Source organism: Suncus etruscus, chromosome 13 (genome assembly GCF_024139225.1).
Source record: "Suncus etruscus isolate mSunEtr1 chromosome 13, mSunEtr1.pri.cur, whole genome shotgun sequence".
NCBI classification, from domain to species: domain Eukaryota; kingdom Metazoa; phylum Chordata; class Mammalia; order Eulipotyphla; family Soricidae; genus Suncus; species Suncus etruscus.
The window spans coordinates 11,271,157-11,292,290 of NC_064860.1; the positions used below are offsets into that span (position 1 = coordinate 11,271,157).

The 21,134-nt window shown below is 34.9% G+C and overlaps 1 protein-coding gene across 1 annotated transcript in view; it reads left to right on the plus strand.

The window, feature by feature from the left end:
• The window catches only part of HDAC9 (histone deacetylase 9), a 950,572-nt gene that overhangs the window by 667,086 nt on the left and 262,352 nt on the right, over positions 1–21,134 (plus strand). The window contains exons 15-16 of the mRNA XM_049785709.1: positions 1,036–1,169; positions 19,558–19,675. Coding sequence (XP_049641666.1) covers positions 1,036–1,169; positions 19,558–19,675 — 252 coding nt within the window. The remainder of the gene's footprint in view (positions 1–1,035; positions 1,170–19,557; positions 19,676–21,134) is intronic.

Below are 21,134 nucleotides of genomic sequence, written 5' to 3' on the forward strand. Positions count from 1 at the left end.
TAATTTGCCAGTGCCTGACAGTGGATACGGCGTTTGCCTTGTATGTGACTCACTGGGGTTCAATCTCCAGCATTGAATATGGTTCCCAGAGTCTGCCAGGGGTGATTTCTGAGCACAATGCCAATAGTAACTCTTGAGTGCCATATTGGTTCCCCCCAAAATATTACCTCAAAAGTCCTACAATATTGTACATGACAAAAACCCATATGACTTATATAATTACACAAATAATGAGAAAAATACAAAGAATAAACTTTATACAGATTTGAAAAGTTATTAACAAAATAGACCAGCGGGGACCCGAGAGATAGCATGGAAGTAGGACATTTGCCTTGCATGCAGAAGGACGGCGGTTTGAATCCTGGCATCCCATATGGTTCCCCAAGCCTGCCAGGAGCAATTTCTGAGAGTAGAGCCAGGAGTAACCCCTGAGTGCTGCCAGGTGTGACCCATCCCCCCAAAAAAAACAAGAAAGAATAGACAAGCAGTGTGTCTTGTTAAATACATTTTGGTTTATTTAAACAATGATACTATAACTATTAGTAAACAAAATTACATAACTCTTTATGTAACTAAAGTGAGATTAGAATCATTTATGAAAAGCATTCATATTTTAAATACTTAATATTACTGCTTCAATGAAAACTGTTGAATTGAATTACCTGTCTAAAATACCCCAATTATAATGATGAGAAAAGTAGTAGTAAAAATGAAAAATTAAAAAAATATATCTGCTCTCATAGATTTGCTCCAGCACTACAGATATGCTGAATTAATGCTAGTCTGTGTACTGATTAATACACAGATTTCTTTTTTGGGGGGGTTCATATATACATTCACCATAAGTTATATAGACATGTAGTAGATATCACATATAAAATATTAGATTATCTCATGTAAACCTGGAAATTTGCTGTGGTATTGTTTTTCTATCAGTAAAAGCTACTTTAAAAATATGACTTCTAGCCAGTGCTCATACTCTCTTCCAATTTGTATTGTTACTCAGCCTTGTGTTATGTTTTTATTGTCCTGAAGGTATTGTTTACGACCCTCTGATGCTGAAACATCAATGCATTTGTGGCAATTCCACCACCCACCCAGAACATGCTGGAAGAATACAGAGCATCTGGTCACGGCTGCAAGAAACTGGGCTTCTAAATAAATGTGAGGTAATCCTTGAATTGGCCACACTCTTTCACTGACTTAAATAAATCATGTTAAGAGGTCAGTATTTGGGTAGTAGTGGACAAATGTTAACCCTGTAGTGCAAACACCATAATTGATTAACTCTAGTAGCATAGAATTTATGATGTGACTCTGGGCTGGGCACACAGTAGGTCTTTTATCATTGTGAGTGAATTGAACAGCTCTCTGCCAGATGTGTATGCGATATTATCACAGAATTTTATTGAGTGAGTCATAGCATTTTTGTTTCCACAAAGATAACACTGATTAAGGAATTTCTGATACTTTCTGCTAGCACAGTTATTTCTTATTATAGTAACAATGTGAAGCCTCAAATTCAGCTATAGGAGAAGTTTCCTTCATGAAAACAAATGAATGAGAATGGTAATTTTACTCTCCCTGTTAAAAGCCATTCACTTTCATTGCAGCAGTGGTGAATTTTGAAAGATTTTTTTTTTATAAATTAACTGTTTAATTGAATCATTGTAAGTTGCACAGTTACACGGGTCATGATTGAACTCCAGTCATGCGATGTTACTAGTGCATATTTACCACCACCAATCTCAACAGTTTCCCTCTTGCCCTTCCCCTGCCTGCTTCTGTGGTAGACATTTCCTCCCTTTCTCTTTTTTTTGTTTTTTATTTTTTTTAGACACTGGTTTGTGGTAAGAATGTTGGTGTTTTCTTGTTTGTTTGTTTGTTTGTTTTGTTTGAGGGCCGCACCCAATGATGCTCAGGGATTACTCTTGGCTATGAGCTCAGAAATAGCTCCTGGCTTGGGGGACCATATGGAACGTCAGCAGATCAAATTGCGGTCCTTCCTAGGTCAGCCACGTGCAAAGCAAATGCCCTACAGCTGCACCACCGCTGCTTATTTATGTTATCAATATGCTTTAGCATCATTTCTATAAAACCCTGTTCTCCCCCCACCTACCATAACTCTATTTTATTGAAGAAAATAGTTTCTTTAAGCTTACAAAGGTTAAAAGATAAAGTAAATTCAACTTAAAACTTTTCTATTTTGCAAAATTCCTCACAATAGCAAATTGAAAATATGGATAACAGCCAATTTATTTAGTTTCCATGAGTGTCTATTTTTGTCTAAGATTATTAATAACACATTGAATACAAATCATTTTAAAGAAAATTCTCTTCAATGTACTTTCGTTATATAAACAGTTAAATAAATAGATAGTATTTTTCCTTTGTCTATATTCTATTCCCACTATGTCTAAGATAGTAGACATGAAATGGAAATGTGGAAGGCAGTATGGCCCTCACAGTTTAACATGTTACTGCTTGGTATGGCTTGTCATTTGAAAACCAAAAAATGAAAACCCATGTATGGTATTTATCTTTGGAGGGAAAATTAAATAAATAATACTTTGATTATAGTTATATTAAGAGAAAATTGATACATTAGGAGCATTTTAAATTCATTATGCTTTGACAAATATGAGTCTTTCAAAATGTGAATATTTTGAAGACCTAATGCAAACTGAACATATATACTTATACAAAGTCTATGATTAGACGCTAGAATCAAAAGTAATTTCATCAGTGCTATTTGTATAATTTGTTGTATAGTTGGTACCAATGTATTGTACAGCTTTTAAAATGATCTAATTTGTGTTGAATTTTGGCAACGCAAACTTCGGTTAAGAAATTTTCTACTCTCATACAAATCAGTTTAAAGTTTACAAACTTGTAAAATTTTTTGGGTTAAGTAAAAATGTTAAAGCCAACACAGTGTTTCTAGTCAAGTATGTTTAATTGTATTTGATAGCATGAATTATTATTTTTGGTTTTTTGGGCCACACCCGGTAACGCTCAGGGGTTACTCCTGGCTATGTGCTCAGAAGTTGCTCCTGGCTTGGGGGACCATATGGGACACCGGGGGATCGAACCGCGGTCCGTCCAAGGCTAGCACAGGCAAGACAGGCACCTTACCTTTAGCACCACCGCCCGGCCCGATAGCATGAATTATATCAGTCTGATCTTTATCTGAAAAGTTGTGAAAATAATTGATTTTTTTAGAAAGTGGAGAGTTATTTGTTCAGTGCATTTAATTCTTTTTCCCAATCTTTCCTCCACCTTCCAAATTCCCCCTGCCTCACCTTTTATGGTACCAGGGATCATACCTAGGGTCACATGTGTGCACGGCACATGAAGAAACTCTTTAGAGGGTCCTTGAACTTCTCTTTTGTAGGTGAATAATTTGTTATTTCACTTGGGAACTAAATGTTATTTGTTTCCTAATCACAACATAAATTTTGTGTGATACTTGGCATTTGAAGTTGGGAGTCAATATACCAGAGCAGCCAGTACATATTATAGAAACTTTTCCACAAATTTTACTACATATTTATAAAAGAATTATCGACTTAAAATAGATTTAGAACTCTAATTTTAGTTAACTGGATCCTTCACCTAGAAACATAGAATAAAAGACTTCAAGCTAGATTTATTTCTCTGGTTCATTTCTACTGGCATCATGTTATTTATCATTTTCCATAATGTAGGGCAAAAGGTTCTCATATTATTTCATAAATTTTGAGTTATATTTTTCATTTTTTAATAATATGATCTAGACACCAATTCACTTTTGTCTATACAGTCCCCCGTGAAATTATTAAAGTAGAGTATTTAGGAGTATTACTGTGATAGGTTGACTTCAATGATCATTGATCTTCTGATCATACCTGTCTCAGCTTTGCCATTTGGTTTTCTGTGTATTTTGCAAATTGAGTTTTAACTGGTCTCATTTTTCCAATTCTACTTTTTGTTTTCTAGACTAACTGGCTATCCACACCAATATAGTAGATGCTAATCACTTCCTTCAAATGTATTGTTTGGTTTCTATTCTATTAATTTTCTTAAAATTTTACTTAAACACTATAAAAGACACAATTAGCCACAAAAATGGGAATGAATTAGGGTTCACACTAGTCTGAAATAACTAAATTATCATCCAAATTTTGAGGTAGCATTTACTTTCAACATTCAATGTCACATAACTTTTGTCTTCTATTGCTTGAAGCCATTATACTTTATATATAAATAGCAATGACTCTTTTGATATTAATGATAGATTGAAATGACAAAAACACTAAGGTGAGAAATAATGAGCCTGTCTCTGTCAAGTAGCTAAACATGTGTTTTGGAGACTAATAATCTCAAACTGGAAAATTTATCAATAATGCATTTAAAATCTCAGGTCAGTACATTAGTCTGTTCATTGGTTGGAAAAGTGTATGATGATAGGGAGATACTCTTCCCACGCTTCTTCCTAGCTCTACCCTCAGGCATCACCCTTGGCTATACTCAGGGAACTAACCAACCATATGCAGAGCCAGGAACTGCATGCATGGAAATTTATTAAGACCTGTACTATCTCTTTAGCCCCAAATATATATAATTATTAAAGCTGGATTAAAAAATTTTTATTATGCAAATGGAACTTTCATTTATTTCTAGCTAAGTTTGAGTATGATTTACCATGTACTTGATTTCTTATGTGATAAAATCATTGCTTATATATTCATCTCTTCCTATATATGCAACTCTGTGACTATAAAGTGCTGATTTAATTCTAAAATAAGAAGTAAAATTTCAAAAATTATTAAGAATAAATTTTAAATTAGCTTGGAATGTGATGTCATTATGTTTTAAAATGCTTTTTAAGAATGTTTAAAAAGTATTTATTACTACTGCTAAACAAATTATTTTATTCAAATATTACTCCTTACTTGCAAATTATATAAGATAGTTGTGTTACCAAAAAGAATAAAACAGAACCAAAGAAAGCAAGGCTGTCCTCTTCCTGATTGTTTCTACCAGAAAATAATGGGAGAAAATAAAAAATGATAACATCAAAAATCATTCCAAAAGAGATAAGAAGTATATTTAGAAAATCTATTTTCTTTAGCCAATGCTCTAAATGTGAATGCAGCTGAAAAATTTATTATATTAATTAGAATTTTTTTTGAAAATTTGTGTAGATAAGTTATTTCTAATATATATTTAATTTTGAACATATTACTATATCTTCTTACAGTTGTGTTAAATTTCTATATCAGGTAAACTTATTTTAAAGTTTCAATGCAATGGGAAAAGAAATATAGAAGAATACAACCAATGTTTTAGAAATTTTTCGGTTATTTAAAACAGTAAGTTGAAGGTAAACTAGGAGAAAAGTGAATATGAATGGTAAATATTAGGTACAGATTATATGCGTAATCCAACTTTCTTCTTTTATGTAGAGTATTTTTTTGATTCAATTTAACAACTTCTTTATTTAAAGCATTATGGTTTAGAACATTATTTATACTTGAGTTTTAGACATACAGTGTTTCAGCACCGGTCAGATCATCAGTGTCAAAACTCCTTTCATCAGTGTCTCTCGAGTTCATCCTTACCTCCCCTCACCCCAAACCCAAGCCTGCCATCAGGCACCTTTGAAAATTTGGTGGGAAGGTTGTGAAAAGGGAAGTCAACCCCGCCTCCACCAACCTTGGCAGATGTCCCACCCCTTAAGGAAGTCTTCACTGCCCCTTCTTCCTCCCCCTTCTTAGGGTATATAAGAACGAACTTAGACTGCCATGTGGTCTTTGTCTCTGTCCTATTCTGGGCACACATTGACCCTGACCGTTTTGGTCAGAAATAAAGAACTTGCTGGAGCATTTGCTGGAGCCTTAGCCTCTTCATTTCTCTGCGTCGGGCAGCAAGATTAGGATGTCCGGACCTTTCAGTTGCACTGGTGAAGGGGGTGGTGTTCTTTTTTATAACTGAAACCCAACTATAAAAATATTTGTAATCATGATGTTTAAATAATAATAATAATATTATTATAAGATAAAATTAAAAATAAATAAAATTTGGTAGTTAAACTTTGGCGTCTCATGATTTCAGGATTGAAGATGTGATGTAGGTATTTACTTCTCTCCTTCCTGAACACCACCAATGTACCTTGAATACCTTTGACCCTGTCCCCTGTATTTTCACATCTACCTTTCTCCAACTATACTGTAGTTTTTCCTTCTCCTCACTATACTCTGGGGCCAAGAATGTTCTAAGACAACATTTATTTAGACATTGTATTCCCTTCTGCAGTTATTCTTAATACTACATATAAGTGATATCCTGTATTTATCCTTTATCTTATGGCTTACTTCATCTAACATGACTTAACATGATTTCTTCCAGTTCTATCCATGTTGCAGTGAAATACATGATTGCAGCATTCCTGTAAGATATGTACTATTCTATTGATGTATGTACCACTTCTTCATAATGCACTCATCTTTTGTTGGACATCTAGATTGGTTCCAAGTCTTAGCTAATGTACTGTGTGCTATAATGCGTATCATTGTGCATGCATCCTTTTAGATGTTTTTCTGTCCTGGAGATCCAAAAAATGGAATTTCTAGGTCATATAGCAGCTTAATCCTGAGTTTACTGAGAATCCTATATACTGTTTTTCATAGGTGTTGAACAAGACACATTCCCACCAGCAGTGAATGTGTGTTATTTTCTCACCATTTCCCTGCCAACAGAGATTGCAGTATTTTTGATATGTGCCATCCTCATTTGTTTAAGATGATATTTCATTGTCATCTTTATTTGATTTTCCCTAGTTATAAGTAATGATAAGCATTTTGTACATGCTCTTGTTGGCCATCTGTTGCTTTTCCTCACAGAAGAGTTTGTTCATAGCCTCTCCCCAGTTTTGGTGGGGCTTTTAGATTTTAGGGGGTTAATCTTTGTGAAAACTTTGTATATAGCAGTTATCAACCTTTTATCTAATGTGTTGAGTGCATATATTTTCTCCCACACAGTTAGCTATCTTTTAGTTTTATCCTGTATTTTTTTTTGCTATATAGAAATATTTTAGTTTGGTGCAGTTCTACTTATTAGTCCCATTTAATTTTCTAGCCTTTGTCATTGCCATTATACAATTGAAGACTACTATGAAGTCTGAGTTTTGAATGTTCTGTTTATTGCTTTCTTAATGCATCAAAGCTAATGACAATAAGTTCCACTTAAACTTTAGCTAATTTACTGCAATAAGAAAATTTAGGTGTGTAAATTTTTTTAACCAAAATTGTACAATGACAACTTCTTTCTAAACTATCTAGGAAGGACTTTCTAATAAAGAGTTAAAGTCAATTTCTCTTCCTTGCATATGCATAAAGCCAGCAATATATGTACATGAACCAATATATGTACATCTATTATATATTATATATTTATATAATATATATTTATATATATTATATATTTATATAATATATTATATTACACATTAATACACATTATAATTTAATAATATATAATACATATTAATATTATATAATATATATTTCTATAATAATATAGATTATTTATTATATATAAATAATAGATGTATATATAATCTAAACCTCAGCAGTTTGAGTCCATAATGTTGCTTCTTAATATCTAATACAAATTTGCCATCTTTAAACAGTTTCTTGCAAGAGTATGAGCACAGTCATTGAGTGTTGTAATCAATTTATACTTTCAACAAAATAATTAACAGACTCTGACAACATACAGCAAGCTAATGTTCATAAGCCAGTGTCCATTTAGATGGTTAGATAAATGGTTAGATAAGTGGCATTTCATAGAATCATCTGGGGGATTTAAAAGAGAAATTGGGCCTAAGTGTGAGGGCCTCATAGATTTACAATGGGGATTAAGTATTTGTTTTATTAATGCATGCTTGGATAAGCATGATGCTGCTAGACTGTTGCCATATATAAAAAATGGCGAAAGATTAAATAGTATTTATCAAGAATTTAAGTTTTAAATGGATGTCTATTGGAAACTGGAGGTATAATACATAGATTTATCTATCCCCTTTAAGGAATTTACAATCTGTTGAGATCAGTAGAAGTTAATCAAGTTACCATATATTAGTGGAAATTATAAACTCCCAAAGAATTCTTTCGTAGTGCTACTTTTATATTATAGTGGCTTTTTTATAGCATTCAAATATAGATGACTTCATTAATTTTTTATTTTTTTTATAATTTTTATTTAAGTCATAGTGGCTTACATGTCATTACAGCAATATTTTAGGTACATATTAACATTGAATCAGGGGAATTCCCACCACTGAATTGTCCTCCCTCCACCTCTGCTCCCGTCCTACCTCCCATAGCCTCCACCCTCACCCCCGGGGCTGCTAGAATGAGTGGTCCCCTCCATGCCTAGCTTACTACTTAGTGATCTTTCAACTGTTTGGTCATGGTACCTCCATTATATCCCCCTCTAAGTGGGAGGCGGGACTAGATAGTTAAGGTTATGTGGTTTTGTTTGAAGAAGAGAAAAGTAATAAAATGGGGTAAAAATCAAATATGCCGAACATGGCCAGAGTCCTTCTAGAGGCTCTCATTCTCGGTTTGAGAGAGGAAGGGGCAAAAGAAGGCGGAACACCACATCAGTATAAAAAGAAGTACCAAATAAAATATCCAGTGAGCGCTACAGCAATAAAGATAGGCACCACATACTCACCGTGGACTTGAGATAAAAAACATGACAAAGCACAAAACGTAAGAAGAGAAAAGAAGAAAGAAAAAAAATTAAAATGGAGACAACCTGTTCGATATCCACACCAAATCGAAGAAATCGACAAAAGCTAGGTAGATTAAAAAAAGGATTATTTTGTGCTTTATCTCTCTCTCTCTCTCACTCTCTCTCTTTTTTCTTTTCCCCCTCCTGCATAGGCACAGTAAACATTGGAGTCATTCGAAAAATAATTCCCTTGAGGTCCTCAAACTTTTTAAACAGGGGGCCAGTTCACTGTCCTTCAGACCATTGGAGAGTCTGACTATAGTAAAAACAAAACTTATGAACGAATTCTTATGCACACTGCATATATCTTATTTTGCAATGAAGAAACAAAACAGATACAAATACAATATGTGGCCCGCGGGGCATAGTTTGAGGACCACTGCCAGGGTTTCTCCATCCTTGAAGTTTATTGTCATGGGATTAACTATAGACTCCTTTCTAGTTCATTTACTCTCCCGTTGGTGCTTTTGTGGTGTATGGGAGACTTCTGCTCCATCCTGGGTGGTAAAATCAGGTCTCTGTATCTAGAGATCTCCGTCTCTGCACATGTCAAGGATGGAACTTATGGTGAAGTCTTTCTTTGTGGTTCTAAAAGTTTTGTTCCCTTAGTGTCATTGTAGTCCATCTTTGTGGTTGGTGGTCTTGGTCCTTGCGCTGATCCTAGGTTGGAGCCTGGGACAGCGTCTTTTGTTATGTTACCAGAAGACCCATTCAGTTGCTACTGTCTCAGTCTTACCTCTGGAATTAGAGATCATGGTTGTTGTGCAGGTCGTAGGTTTTTTTCTTGGTCCCAGGATACATATTTCCCAGTCATGGTTCTATAGGCTAGTTATCTATAGATAACTATATTGTTATATATACTATATAGTTATCTATAGATAACTATATTGGCTTTTGCACAGACCAACAGGTGACAAGTCTGATTTTGTCTCATCATTAGCTGGTGAGGTAGGATAACCTGCACTTAGGTCAAGTTGTTCCCAATTTCCTCTTTGTCAGGATATCCTATTAGTGCTGAGCCATGTTGATGTTTGAGCAGTATTAAGGATGTCCCAGGTGGGATTTGGTTCCTGTAGCTGTTGTGAAGAACTGTGTCGTTTCTATGCCTAGGATCTAGGGTTCCAGGCTGGACAGTCAGCATCTAATCACCTGGGGTCTAAGTTGGGTCCACATGACATATATTCGAGGTGGGAGATGCCCCTGTGTTGTAAAAAAGTATGAGTTCTTATCCCTAGTAGATAAGAGCCCATTTTTAAACATAACCTTACCCCTTTTATTTAGTGTGCCTTTGCAGGAAGAGATGGTGCTACATTATATTTCCGTTGCATTTGGGGGAGGAAATAGAAGAAAACAGATGCAAGTCACATACCAAAAAAGATAAAAATAGAGGTAAAAATATATGTGCTCCCGCATATATAAAGAAAAAAGTTTTTTTTAAATAAAAATAAAAAAATGAAATAAAAAAGTAATTAAAGGAACAAAGTGATGCAGGAGACTACCTTATATTTGGGGGAAAAGCAGGTAAAGAGGTAGTGTTCTACAGAGCTTACACTTACACTTATGATGGAACTATAGGTTTCCCCATTGTCTTTTGAGATTTTCTTGTAGGGCGTGGGTTCCCGGGTCCCTTTTCATCACATACCCTGACCTTCTTGAGATTGGCAAAAGATTTGCGGCAGGGAGGTCTTGGGAAGAGTTCTTGCATTGGGGTTCCTTAGAGCTAAGTTCGGTATCATGCAATAGTCCGCGTTGGGAAGAGTTGGTAAGAAAGGCCACATGGCGTGAGTCAGCAGGGGTGTTAGTTGTCTTTTCTTGCCCGGGATGAAGTGTGGGTTTGGGTGGGCGTCCCTTCACTTTGGTACTGGATACTGGTTCATTGGGGTAGGGGGTCAGTCTTGATGCCTAATAGCTTAAGAACTGAGGGTGAAGAGTTTTAATAAGGTGAGAAATCTGGATGGGATTGAGGGGTGAAGGGATAGTCAGATTTCTAACCGGGGGAAAAGGGGGAAGTATATGGAAGGGGCAGAAAAGGAGAAGAGAGCAGATAAGATTGAAAAGAAAAAGAAGAGAAAAAAAGTAGTGAGAAGAGACAAGAAAAGAGCAAAGGAATGTTAGTTTGCTTGGTGTTCGATGAGGAGGCCCTGTAGTATAGCTCTGTAGGTCACAGTTGCTGCTTCGGTGATCTGGCTGGTCATGTAGTTCAGATCCTAAAGGAAGGTATAACCTAGAAATAAAGGGTATGTTAAAGAGTTTTATCGAGACATCTTCATATCACAAGCTGGGTATGGTAGCTCATGTGACTGAGTCCTGAGGTGTCATCTTAGGTTGCTCACCCTTTGTATCCAAGAACGCTGTGGACAGAAAAGCTGAGAGGTTATTTTAGATACAGTAAGATTAAGGCATTAAATCATATTATTTTGAAATGCTTCCATTGGAGTCAATGATTTCCCATGGTAATCTTTACCTGTAATCCTGTATAGGATCCCTAAGAGATTATTGTGGGCCTTTGTAGTAAAGGGATGAGTACATACCTGTTCTCTCTACACTGTTGTTTTTGCTGTTGCTAGTTTCTTTATGGTATAATGTGTAGTCAAGTGTTTGTGTTTTCCTCTTTCATGTGATTTGGGCACTACTTTTAAAGATGCATTGACTCTTCAAAGAAAAAAATAAGATGAGGAATAGTATGACTACCTAGTTTCATAGTCTTGACAACACAAGAGAGACCACTAAGAAATAATAGAGATATTATTATTAAAGAACAAACAGGAAATATCCCAAACCTTTTATAGCAAAAGTTTGTTGCCCTCTATCTTTATTCCGGTTTCTTTGTCTAGTGACGTAACTATTTTATAGGTTCAAAGTTAAGCTGCTTCTAATCTGCTATAGAGAAAAGCAAGTGTTCCTTAAGCAACAATGCCAACGATTTGCAATTAATATAGGATTTAAAATTTTTGAATTGAGACCATGCAAATAGTTTGTTTGTTTCTTTGCTTCAAAACATTAGATGATATTTGAGTTAAACTTCTCTAGAGTGGTAATCCATTTAGTCAGTAGAAAAGTAGTGAAAATGGGACTTTGAAAGGATTGTAATTCAACATGAGGTGCCTTACACTTGACATCATTGGTGCAATTTTGTCAAATCATTTGACCTCCTTGATTGTTGCTTTTCCTAAGATTGTTATTATCAGGATATTTATGTAAATCTTGTCCAGTGCTCATAAAGTCATATGAAATTAGATGGCTAAGTACATTTGGAACCTATTGTTCTTTTTGGTTGTAAGTAGACAGAATTTTAGAGTATTTTTGTAAATATATTGCTTTGAGTTTCTAGACTATTGTGTAAATTGGTTCTGCTCTCTAGTTCTGATTAGCAGCCAGAGCAAACACTAGTTCTCATTATATTAGATTACAGTGGTTACATGGGTTAACTTCTTGGCATGATGCAGCACTGTTTCTAAAATTTTGAGGTGGTTGGTAGTCCTTCATGCCAATACTATTTGATGTTTTCCCCTAGCGAATCATTCATACTTAAGTCAGTGATTCTACTGAGAGCAAAAGGGCAAATTCAGCAACTTTCTTGTCACCAGAAGCAATAGATCTGGAGTTATAATTAGGTTTCCTCACTAGGGATACCAGACCCTTGATTAGGTAGCCAGGTTTCCTAGATGCATGTGCCCATGAAGAGAAGAATGGATTTTCTGCTTTAAAATCACACAGATTGACCCATCATCTGCTAGAAATGCAATTGCAGTTGTTTTTCCAGAAGTACTCATGACTCTCAGCCCCACCAAGCCACCCACAGACAGTTGCCTGTTCTCCCATTTGTTTTGAGAATAATAACATTTTATAATGCTTTTGTTGGATTACACATAACGTGGAATTTGCATTGGTTCTTTGTGACTAATATCGAAAAACTTTGCTTCACTTAATTCATAAGTAAAAACCATAAGTAGCATACTGTGCTGAAATGTTTACCTCTTTCCTTCCTACAAGAGTTCCAACTTCCTGTAATTACAACATAATGCGGCGACACAAAACTAAGCTACTGTCTTCTCTTCTGAGACTCCTCTGCAATTTCAATTAAAAAAAAAGTGGAGAGCAGGTTAACTATAAAAAATCTAAAAATGTCAAGGAAATCAGCAATAGGTTCTAATGCATTGATGTGTATGATTCTAAATATTTTCTGAAAGTCTAAATAAGTCGAGGTAATGCTCTGTGGAGAAACTTTTAGGAAATATGTGAGTTTTCTGATATCAAGGCTATATAATACTGAATGCTGCAATTTAAAGGAAGTTCAATTATGCCTTTGTTTTATAGAGGAATCATACTAGATGGCAGCATATAACAGCTTTCTGTTTTTGTTTAGCTTGCAAAAAATTATTTTGTATGTATTTGTATCTTAGAATCTAACCAAAAAGCCATTAGAATCTCACTAGGGAGGTTTGTGAGCTATCTCTAAAAAATAGGGCAGTCTTGGGAAAGCATAGACATGATAAGTAAACCAGGGTATGTATGTCATTATTCTGTGAGATATATGTGTAGTAAAGAAAAATGAACCAAGGCCAATAAACACATCAACATTCTGATGTACTACTTATGATAAAAAACTTTACAATATGTTGTCATTTTGTTTTGATTTTTGTGTGAATTTTAAAAGGAAGAACTAAAATGAAAAAATACCCAATAAACGGAAATAAAGATAGGTTGTTCTTTAGGAAGGTGGTGTAGAACATTTTAAAGCACTGAATTAAACCATAATAACCAAACGTGACCAGATAGATCTTCAATCTGAAATTTGCAGTGCGACTGTAACACAAAATAGATAGTGTGAGAAAATGTTGTGGGTATTACCTATATAAAACTGTTAACTACTGTAAATGACTTGTCATTAAAATATTAATGTATAATTTAGTTTAAAATAAATTATAACAGATTAAGACACTAAAACTGACCATTTTAATTGCTATACAAAGGGAAGTGTTTAATTTTTTTTTCTTTCTAAAGGACATCATGATTTGAATCTCTGGTAATAAATTAAACTTAAAAATTTGTAGCACAGGTACCAGAGCGATAACACAGCTGTAGGACGTTGGCCTTGTACGCAGCCTATCCAGGACAACAGTGGTTGGAATCCCAGCTTCTCCCAAGCCAGGAGCAATTTCTGAGAGCATACCCAGGAATAACCTCTGAGCATCACTGGTTGTGGCCACTCCCCCCAAAAAAATAAAACCCAAAAAATATTTATGGCACATCTGTTTGTTACCACCCAGAAATACATTATTGAATGGAAATTGCTTCTTTTTGACATGCTTTTGAAATTGCTCTATATTCTGTAATATTAAAAAAAAATTGAAGTGTTTGAATAAAAGACTATTGCATGCAAGTAGAGGGACTTATTTTTTTCTAATAATTTTTATTTTGACCAAAGTGGATTACATACCTTTCACAGTAATATTTTAGGTACATATTGACATTGAATCAGGGGAACTCCCACCACCAAAGTTGTCCTCCCTCCACCCTTGTTCCTAGCATGCATCCCATATTCCTCTCCCTTACCCCCCCCCCCCCCGGCTGCTAGTATAAGTGGTTCCCTCTGTGTCTGGCTTGTTATTGCCTGGGTATGGATCTGTTGTCCTTGGATTGGATACATCTTTTAATTTTTTTACTTCCCAACTTTCTCTGTACTAATTGTTGTTTTAAAAAATTATCAATATAGTGTTTTAACAAGAAATACATTTTTCTGTTTTGGAAGTAAAGGCTACCTACCACACAATATTACCTATCACATGTTACATGATGTTACCTTTCCTACCTCATGGGTATAAAAATACTCATACTCCTTAGGACCTTTCAGTCACAACCATTGATCAGCTCACTGTGTAATCAGTCAATTGTATCATACATAAATTTTTCTGAGTTTGGAAAAAGGCTTAGACTTTTGAAGTTGTCATGGTCTAGAGATCTAGGAATATGACTTCAATGAATTTTCTTTTATCCCCTACAATTATGAGTATGGGAAACATGTTTTAAGATATAAGTAATATTTTTTTGAAAATCCTTAGATTAGGAACTCCTCACACATTCATTATTCATTTGCTTAAGTTAAATATGTAAATTCTGCAAAAGAATATTTTCTAGAGCTTTCATTTTCTGTAAGGTAATTTGTTTTTAATATCTAATATTTTCAAAAAATTTTGGTTAAAAATTCGTATTTTTCTAGGTGAAAAAACAAAAGCCAAGACAAGTCTCCAAATTGCTGACTGGGGCACAGATGCAGAACATAGTGGTTTATACTTGAATGCAGTTTAATTAATACAAACTACAGAGATGGCATAAAGACACATGATCATCAGAACCTAAACTCAGGGCTCATTTATTTGCATCAAACTTATGGAAATGGCTAACAGCCTGTTAAATACCTGTCTTCTAAACTGCTCTTCCTTCCTTCCTTTCTTCCTTTCTTCCTTTCTTCTTTTCTTTCTTTCTTTCTTTCTTTCTTTCTTTCTTTCTTTCTTTCTTTCTTTCTTTCTTTCTTTCTTTCTTTCTTTCTTTCTTTCTTTCTTTCTTTCTTTCTTTCTTTCTTTCTTTCTTTCTTTCTTTCTTCCTTCCTTCCTTCCTTCCTTCCTTCCTTCCTTCCTTCCTTCCTTCCTTCCTTCCTTCCTTCCTTCCTTCCTTCCTTCCTTCTTCTTTCTTTCTTTCTTTCTTCTTTCTTTCTTTCTTTCTTTCTTTCTTTCTTTCTTTCTTTCTTTCTTTCTTTCTTTCTTTCTTTCTTTCTTTCTTTCTTTCTTTCCTTCTTTCTTTCCTCCCTCCCTTCCTCCCTCCCTTTCTTTCTTCCTCCCTCCCTCCCTCCCTCCCTCCCTCCCTTCCTTCCTTCCTCCCTCCCTCCCTTCCTCCCTCCCTTCCTTCCTTCATCCCTCCCTCCCTCCCTTCCTTCCTTCCTTCCTTCCTTCTTTCCTCCCTCCCTCCCTCCCTTCCTTCCTTCCTTCCTTCCTTCCTTCCTTCCTTCCTTCTTCCCTTCCTCCCTCCCTCCGTCCCTTCCTCCCTTCCTTCCTTCCTTCTTCCCTCCTTCTTCCTTCCCTCCTTCCTTCCTTCCTCCCTCCCTCCCTCCCTTCCTTCCTTCCTCCTCCCTCCCTCTCTCCCTCCCTCCCTCCCTTCCTCCCTCCCTCCCTTCCTTCCTCCCTCCCTCTCTCCCTCCCTTCCTTCCTCCTCCCTCCCTCTCTCCCTCCCTCCCTCCCTTCCTCCCTCCCTCCCTTCCTTCCTCCCTCCCTCTCTCCCTCCCTTCCTTCTTCCCTCCCTCCCTCCGTCCCTCCCTCCCTCCCTCCCTTCCTTCCTCCCTCCCTCCCTCCCTCCCTCCCTTCCTTCCTTCCTTCCTTCCTTCCTTCCTTCCTTCCTTCCTTCCTTCCTTCCTTCCTTCCTTCCTTCCTTCCTTCCTTTCTTCCTTTTCTTCTTTCTTTTCTTTCACTACTCTTTATCAAAAAGGCGAACAAATAAAAGAGAGAAGAAACAAACCAGCATAAAGGAAGAATGGTTAGAACTCATCTTTTATGTAAACTTAAAAGAAGCTGTTGGTTGTAGCATTTGAAAACTCTCTTGGGTATGTCTGGGCATGGGAAATGAGACCAGATTTTTGTATTTGTTTAAGAGTGGAAAGTCTAGCAAGAGAAATAAATAGGCCATGAAAAGTTTTATCAAATAATAAGGATTTAATAACAGGAGGTAACTTTGACACTCCTAAGTCTTTTATGATGCTTCTCTTTCATTCTCTAAATATATAACCTTATGAATTTTTGTGGAGAAAAATAATACCAAATTCTTACATTTAAGGACACTGGAAGAAATTGTCTTAAAAATGAAACATATCACTGAAAATTCATGCCTGATATGTCACCATGTTAAAGATGATGAAAGAAAATGGGGTCTCCCAGAGCAGAGGCAGGTATTTTGACTTGTCAAGTATGAGTTGGACATTTTCTCTTAGTTTGGAACTGCCAGAGAATGAGCCCTTTCATGTCCTCAATAATACCAAACCAATGCAATCCATCTGTTCTGCTAAATTATTTCTAGTTCCCTAACCAAAGGCACTGCTTTTTTCATGCATTTTATCATGATTTTATGCCCTTTATTATATTTTACAAAAGGTTCTGATTCCTCCAGGGCCAATGAGAACTGATTAGGACACTGGCCTCAATCCAGGCTTTGAACACAGGAGAAGGAGGGGAAGGAATAGAACTGTTTCCTTTTTACCCTGCTCCTCGACAAAAAGGAAAAAAAAATCAATCTATACCGTGTGTGTGCTCTGTGTGTGGGTGGGTGTGGGTAGGCTGCAGTTTATCCTGTCATAGTATGACTTTGTAGATCATGTTCAGTACATTCCATATATAATCAGGTTGCATTTAAGGGCTTTGTTTCAGAAAGACTATTTCTTTAGGAAAAAACTATGGTGTGTTTTGAGGCTCAATGATGTGGTCATTTTAAACAACCTGGTCTAACTTCAAATTTGAGTGCAGACTGTTGGAGCTTTGAACTAAGACAGATCATTTTCTTCTAATAATTAGCTCAGAAAAGAGACATTGGACATATTTGACCATGCTTATTTTCACTGCTTGATGCCAGCCGCTACAAAGAATGGTAATGCAATAATGAACCTAGTCTCACATTGCAGTTTTCTTTAGAGGGCAAGGGAGAAAAGAGTGATCACTTTCTTTCCCAGGCATTTTTGGTAAATTATTTAAATCTTACATTTGTATCACAAGTGAGAACTCTTTAGATGATTTGTATCACAATTGAAAACTCTTTAGATAACTATCATCCCTTATAAACATTGATTGACTCGATATAATCAGAATTTTTCTAAACAAATTTAGTCAAGATATCATAGATAAGAAAATCTAAGGGTTTGAAGTAGGCATGGTCTAGGAATATGAATTCAATGAATGATCCCCCACAAACAATCAAGCATATGGGAAATATGTTTAAAGGAATAATAAATAGTTTTTGGAAAATCCTTATATTAGGATCTCCTCAATCATTTTGGTTTGCTAGATAGACATCATGCAGACCAAATTTCTCTGAGAATGGAAATCAGTCTCTCTCAAAAGTACAATTATCAGCGTGTATTATTCTATCTTGTGATTCATTATGCAGCTGACCTTTGATTTCAGAGAGCGTCGTGAAAGAGAAATGATGGTATAAAGGGTGCACAGGATATAGAAAGTGTGAGAAGAAATTAAAAATATATATTTAAGTATAAACAAGTGACAATAAATTGCTCGTGGCAATATATCCAACTGAGAAATATTGGAGACTTAAACCTGAAAGAAAAATTTGAAATGTGACATCTGATAAAAGCGAATCAAAATTGATCTACCCAGGAATCCCTATGTAAGGAAAGGAAGAAAGTTATTGCTCTATCAGAATTTTAGCTTAGCCATGCACTAAGTTCCCTATATAGTAGTTCCCCAGTGAGAAATAAATCTTAAAACATGCTTTCTCCAGATCCTGTATTTAGGTGGAAACATTTTCCATATAAATTGGTTTTTACTGATCCTTTTCTATAAATCTATGTGCCCTGAACATAGCTTATTCTGATCAGCCATGTTTGTGGTGGGAGATTGCCAACAATAAGTGTAGCCTTAATATGCAGTTCAGTTAAATAAATATTTAATAAAAAACAAATAATACCACTGTAAAATACTTTCTGGGAAGAGTCAGAATGAATAAAAGCAAATGGGAGAAATATTTTAAGGTGTAAATTTATTAATTACACTTAATTATTTCATAAGGAGATAAAATAGAATAGAATACTCTTATCATAGTTAAATGTTAGATAGACTGGACCATATGCTCTATCTTTAATACTGAGGTCTAACAGATGTCTTCTTACAATTTATCACCACTTGAACTACTGTCTGTAATTGAATCTTGTTAACAAATTATTTTTCAAATATATGGTTGAAAATTCAACCATTAAGATAGTAGTATTGTCTAAAAATGAGCAAGTAGTTGGAATAAGCATTAAATGGTTATTTAAATCTATATGACTAATGTGACTACAAATATATATGTTATTGATAGATATATTAGAAAGAAAGGTTCCATTGTAACTGAAAAAGATCTTCATTGAGATGGAAAAAGGGGAAAAATCAATGAAACTTTCTGTTAATAGTTATAGTATGTGTCTATTGGTGATTGACTGAATACTGTTTTAAGGTATAGTTTCTATGATCCATTATATAAGACATTAACAGATATGGATTTTATAGGCTTGCAGAAATTAAGACAGAGCTTTCTTGTTTCATAGAGTTTGTTAATTTGCCAAACTAGAAATAATATGCAAAGTTGGTTTATAATGCTTTGATCTTTTCAATTTTCAAAGACTCAGACTACAGAGGTAACACAGTATTTTGTAGATTTTATGCCTTCTAAATTCTTAGAATTAAAATGGTTCCCTTTCCTATCAGTTTAGACATTTTCCTACTAATTTTATCTGACTTGTCACTTTTTCTTTTATGTTCCTGTGTTTCCAGAAATTTAATATTTATTGAAAATTGTCTGAAATTTATATAGCATATTCTTTTATTGATCGGAAAAATGACTTGGTGCTAAACTTTGCAGAATTCATTTTCTATATGTTATAATAAGGCTAAACAAAACAAATCTATGCAACATTTCTACATAGTAAATCTCAAGCCATTATTAATTTTCTTGGGTGTGAAACAGTATTTTTTTCTACATGTTGAAAGTGGAGTACTATAGGTATGTGCTATTTTCTTTCAGCAAATACAAGGTCGAAAAGCCAGTCTGGAGGAAATACAGCTTGTTCATTCAGAACATCACTCACGACTGTATGGCACTGAGGCCCTGGATGAAGAGAAACAAGAGCGGACACTCCTAGGTTTGTACACATCTCCATTCTACTGAACATAAAACATGCCAGCACTAGCATTAGTAGATGCAAGTATTGCTTGGAAACCATTGGCAAAAATTGTGACCGAAATAGATTTATTCCCATAATAATGCTCTGGGAATGAGTTATTTATGATAGAGATGCATGCGGATGAATTAAATATTACATTAGAAAAAAATGCTTGATCTGTGATATTTATAATTAAATTAACTTGAATTACATTGGTTTGCTGTTTTAGCTTATAGGAATAAGTGCACTCTTTAATTTCTTCAGAATTCTCAACTGAAAGAAAAATAATATTTTTTGCCTTCCCTATTTGCTTTAAGTTTTTCAGTTCTTTATAAAATTTTTTAATACAAAGGGCATAAAATACACCTTTCCAATTATAACTAGAAATGCTATATTTTTATAGTCAGATTTATTTATGGCATATCATACTCATAAAAATTGCATAGTAAAGTAGATGAGAATATGTTGATAAGCAATATTTAGTTAAAGTGTAACTTTCAAAACTTTTCCATTGTATTTTAAAATCAAGTTTAACATCACACAGTATTGTATAAACCTCATAGATTTGGAAACTAGATTTTCATATATTTTGAAAAATATTTTTATAAAAACTTATTTTAATAGAAACAGTTGTATTAAATGTATTAGTAAACATTTATAATGAATAACAATAAGTTTAGGGCAATAAGTGCTAAAAGGGTCATGTTTGAAGTATTGTGACTAGAAAAGGCATGTGAAAACTTTCCCCTCTTCCTTTCTTTCTAAACCTATTATGTCAGCTTCAACTTATTCACTTCTCACCTAATTCATTATAATTTCAAAATTCTCTGTGTTAAAGAGTCTAAACAAATGAAAGGTTAGAACATATTAGGTAGACATATTAAAAAAGCAATTCCTAGGGAAAAGTCACAATTGTGCTTATAAATTGCCTTTTAATTATGCATTTGCTGTTTGGGAGTTATATCTGGTGGTGGGTGATCAGGGCTTACTCTGGGTTGTCCAGTGATCACACCTGATGGCCTGGGGGGAAGGAAGGACCTTAGGAATGACCAGGAATAGACATTTTGCCAGTTGCATGCAAGGCAAGTGTCTTACCTGCTTCACTTTCTTTCTGACCCTATCTCTGTTTTTTGAAAATAAATGGCAGACATCCCTATGGAAAAGGATAGTTTTATTAAATAAAGACACAAGGGGGTGTGTATGTTTATGTATGTGTATGGAGGATGTGTACTAGTGACTTGGGGGAAAATTAATTTAAAAGGGAGCACATTATGCTTGTTCAATTGGTAGGAAATATATTGCCGAAAATTTGATGAAAATTAAGTTCAGTGGGAGGAATAGCTTGATAGCAAACAATCAGTCTTACTTTATGTATTCTCTGCTGAGTCATCTACTGTATAATAAATGAATACTGACTAATATTTATCTTTTATCATAA